This window comes from Piliocolobus tephrosceles, chromosome 2 (genome assembly GCF_002776525.5).
Source record: "Piliocolobus tephrosceles isolate RC106 chromosome 2, ASM277652v3, whole genome shotgun sequence".
Classification (NCBI taxonomy): Eukaryota; Metazoa; Chordata; class Mammalia; order Primates; family Cercopithecidae; genus Piliocolobus; species Piliocolobus tephrosceles.
Window position 1 is genome coordinate 37,695,261 of NC_045435.1, and position 4,509 is coordinate 37,699,769.

The 4,509-nt window shown below is 50.9% G+C and overlaps 1 protein-coding gene across 2 annotated transcripts in view; it reads right to left on the bottom strand.

The window, feature by feature from the left end:
* The window catches only part of HCLS1 (hematopoietic cell-specific Lyn substrate 1), a 27,477-nt gene continuing 22,968 nt past the window's right edge, over positions 1-4,509 (bottom strand). For both annotated transcript variants that reach the window (XM_023214449.2, XM_023214457.2), the window contains exons 10-14: positions 3,091-3,320; positions 1,945-2,049; positions 926-1,139; positions 707-778; positions 1-586 (exon numbers count right to left, since the gene is read on the bottom strand). In XM_023214449.2, the coding sequence (XP_023070217.2) occupies positions 450-586; positions 707-778; positions 926-1,139; positions 1,945-2,049; positions 3,091-3,320 (758 nt within the window). In that variant the 3' untranslated portion in view covers positions 1-449. The remainder of the gene's footprint in view (positions 587-706; positions 779-925; positions 1,140-1,944; positions 2,050-3,090; positions 3,321-4,509) is intronic.

Here is a 4,509-nt window from a genome sequence, read left to right on the forward strand (position 1 = left end):
TACAGGTGAACCATAGTCTCACTTTATTTCGAATTTTAGGACTGAACAGAAAGAAGGTTCAGAGATATTTCTTCAGGGAAGGAAAGTGGGCAAATAGCACAACCAGGCAAACCACACAATCTAGACGTACTTTTCCGGGTAAACAAACTGGGAAGCCCAGAGCTCATAGAGGACTAGAGCAGAGCTTGGGGTGGTAGAGAGGTGTTCATGGGGAAGGAGGCAAGACCACAAGAGAAATGTCCATGAGCTCATCCAGGGTAGAGAGGACTTTTGGGGAAGGGGACCTCCTTCCCCATGCTATCTCTGCCCCAAGCCCCTAATGAAGCGGGAGAGGGAAGTCTGTCCAGAATCTCATCTGGTTAGACATCTGCAAAAGGAATAGGGAGGGGGTGGAGGCAGAGCCACTTTGGACATGGGAAATCACAGTTGCAGTGGACAGTGAGCTCCAGTCACTCCAGAAGCTTGACATAATTTGCAGGGAAGAGTCCAAAGTGGCCATGGCAACGTCCCCGCCACCAGCCCTCATCCACCATCTCAATGTCAGTGATTACATCGTCCGGATCAAACGAAAGTTCATCACTTCCCTCTGAGGAGAAAGTTGAGGGGATATTAGAATGGTCAGACATGAATGTCTCTTTCCCCACGTCCTCTTGTCTTATATCAGGGGCCTGCAGGTACCAGTCTCCTCAGGCCACTCCCAACCTACCTCCTTGGTAATCATATAGGGCCACAGCTGAGATCCCTAGAGCCCCAGCTCCAACCGGGCAGCCTGATGATCCTGCATAATGAGAAACACAAACATGGTCTCATCAACATGAAGAAGGCAAACAGAGAAAGATCCTACTGGGGCAATGGAGAAATTCTTCTCCCTCTTACCCTCCCCTGGACATGACCAAATTCTCCTGCTTCTCCTCCCATCACTCACCAGCTGGAGCAGAAGAAAAAGAAGAACCTTCAGGCTCGAGCACCTCCTCATAGTCCCCCTCTGGTTCATCCTCCTGCTCATGCCTGTCCATCTCCTCCACATCCTCATAGTCATTCTCAGGCTCGGGCTCGGGCTCTGCTTCATACACTGGCTCTTCTTCCACCTGGAGGCCTTCCAGAGTCCTAGGGGGCAGAGCTGGGGGCTCCTCGTTGTCCTGAGAAGAGACAGTGTGGAGCAGCGTGACTTCCACTCTCCAGGAGGACTCAATGGAGGAGTAAGACCCCTGCCCTTCACCACCCTACCTCTTCTCCCCTCCACCCTTGCCTCCATCTAACAGCCTGTCCTGGGGAACACAGCCTTTCATCCATCTTCATTCCTCAACCTCCTCCCACACCCACTCACCCAAAACACATTCCAGAGACAATGGGAAGAGAATGTAAAAGGTGTGAGAGAAGGGAAGTAGAAAGCAAGTCAGATTTTTTGGGAGGCCAAGAAAACATTGAAGCAAAAGCACATTGTTGAGCTACCACAGCTAGGATAACCAGCTGTCCTAATTTGCCCAGGACTGAGGAGTTTCCCAGAAGGCAGGGTCTTCAGTGCTAACACCAGAACAGTGCAAGGAAAACAACGATGGTTGGCCACCCTGCACAGCCCACCTTCCTAAGACTGGAGGAGATGGGGTGAGGGCAGAGAATCTTTTTTTTTTTTTTGAGACAGAGTCTCGCTCTGTCGCCCAGGCTGGAGTGCAGTGGCGCAATCTCTGCTCACTGCAAGCTCCGTGTCCTAGGTTCATGCCATTCTCCTGCCTCAGCTTCCCAAGTAGCTGGGACTACAGGAACCCACCAACACGCCCTGCTAATTTTTTGTATTTTTAGTAGAGACGGGGTTTCACCGTGCTAGCAAGGATGGTCTCGATCTCCTGACCTCATGATCCGCCCGTCTCAGCCTCCCAAAGTGCTAGGATTACAGGTGTGAGCCACCGCGCCTGGCCGGCAGAGAATCTTTGAGGGTTTGCTTACCTCCAGGAGAGTCTGCCTAATGGGCAGCAATGGCACTGGGTGTTCCCTGCTGGTTCTCACAGGCTCAGGCTCTGATGATGGAGGAGTCCCAGCTGGAGGCCAGGCCTGTGGAGAATGAAGCATCTCTCAAGTAAGCAAGCCTCCATCTTCACTCTTTTTTTTTGTTTTGTTTTGAGACAGACTCACGCTCTGTAGCCCAGGCTGGAGTGCAGTGGCGCGATAGCTCATTGCAACCTCCGCCTCCCGGGTTCAGGTGATTTTCCTGTCTCAGCCTCCTGAGTAGCTGGGATTACAGGCACAGGCCACCATGCCTGGCTAATTTTTGTATTTTTAGTAGAGACAGGGTTTCACTATGTTGGTCAGGCTGGTCTTGAACTCCTGACCTCCTGACCTTGTGATCCGGCCACCTTGGCCTCCCAAAGTGCTGGGATTACAGGCGTGAGCCACCACGCTCGGCCCATCTTCATTCTTTTTATTTTATTTTATATATTTTTTGAGACAGGGTCTCACTCTGCTGCCCTGGCTGGAGCATAGTGGTGAGATCATAGCTCACTGTAGCCTCAAACTCCTGGGCTCAAACGATCCTCCTCTCCAAGCCTCCCAAGTAGCTGGGACTATAGGCACGCACCTCAATGCCCAGCTAATTTAAAAAAATTTTTTATAGAGATAGGGTCTTACTATGTTGCCCAGGTTGGTCTAGAACTCCTGGCTTCAGGTGATCCTCTTAACTTGGCCTCCCCAAGTGCTAGGATTACAGGCATGAGCCACCACACCATGCATGTCTTCACTGCTACATTTACCATGAACACCCTCTCCTGCTCTCTGCCAATTCAAATGGAACTCATCCCTCAAGATGGGCTCCAACCTGAAGTGACGGCCCCTTCCTCATAGTTCCTACAGCAATAATTGGCTGTGCTGGCTGGGGGCTTGCTTTCTGTTGTACTACGTAAATCTTGAGGGTTTTTTCTGACATTCTGATAGGAGGTCCAATTACAGTCAGACTGAAGTCTTCTAAAGACAGAGACAACAGACCCTGCCTAACCCAGGGGAGGCCTTTGCCTTATTTTCTGCCAATGGTTTGGACCCCTTAGGCTCCTGTCTGGGCAAGAGATCCCGGATGTGGATCCCAGTGGGCCAGGCGCTCACCTCTGAGGAGATTTTCTTGGGCAGTGGGGCCGGTGGGGCCGGTGGGGCCGGAACTGCCGGCTCTTCCATAGCTATCACTGGCTGTGGAGCCTCAGGGCTCATCTTTGTCACAGCCTTTCGCTCCTGTTGCCTCCTGGCCACCTGCTGTGCCTTCTCCTCTTCCTCTCGCTTCCTCTTCTCCTCAGCCATGGACTCAAATTTCGCCTTCAGCCCACGGGCACCACTAGAAGCTGCAGACACAGGCAAGAAGAATTAGGGTTGTCTTGGAATGGAGGGTGGGGAAGGGCATGGCACTTGAAGGATGAAGGCGAATCAGTTAAATATCCAGGAGGAGGGATTTGTGGGACAAGAAGGTAAAGAGGTATTTACAGAAGAACAAAGGGATTATAGGAGGATGGCATAGCCCTGAAGCCTGGAATTTTTTTTTTTTTTTTTTTTTTTTGAGACGGAGTTTTGCTTTTGTTGCACAGGCTGGAGGGCAATGGAATGATCTCGGCTCACTGCAATCTCCGCCTCCCGGAATTCAGGCGATTCTCCTGCCTCAGCCTTCCTGAGTAGCTGGGATTACAGGCATGCGCCACCACGCCTAATTTTGTATTTTTAGTAGAGACGGGGTTTCTGCATGTTGGTCAGGCTGGCCTCGAACTTTAGACCTCAGATGATCCACCCGCCTTGGTCTCCCAAATTGCTGGGATTACAGGCGTGAGCCACTGCAACCGGCGAAGCCTGGATTTTTATAAAGCCAGGCTATGTGACCTAAGACTCGTGTCTTTTTGTTTAGTTTTGTCTTGTTTTGAGACAGGGTCTCAGCCCAGGCTGGAGTGCAGTGGTACAGTCATGGCACACTGCAACCTCAACCTCCCAGGCTCAAGCAATCCTCCTACCTCAGCCTCTGGAGTAGTTGAGACCACAGATGTGCACCCCTACACCCGGCTAATTTTTGTATTTTTTGTAGAGAGGGGATCTTGCTGTGTTGCCCAGCCTCATCTTGAACTCCTGGGTTCAAGTGATTCTCCTACTTCAGCCTCCCAAAGTGCTGGGATTGCAGGTGTGAGCCACCTTGCCCAGCCCACCTGTGTCCTTTCTAAATTGTAAACTTTGGGCTTCCAACCAGCATCCTCCCCTGTCCATATTCCATAAATCTGTATGCCTTCTTCAAGCCACCACTCATCCTCAACCCCATCCGAAGCTACTATCCCTATGTGTCCTTCCCAAGTGGTTCCCAACCAATGTTCCCACGCCACCCCACCCCGGCTCCACACCACACTTTGTTCTCTGCCTCCAATTCCTTCCCTGACGTCACTCTCTCTATCCACTTGACTTGGTTCTTTCTTTCTCTTTCTCTTTCTTTCTTTCTTTCTTTCTTTCTTTCTTTCTTTCTTTCTTTCTTTCTTTCTTTCTTTCTTTCTTTCTTTCTTT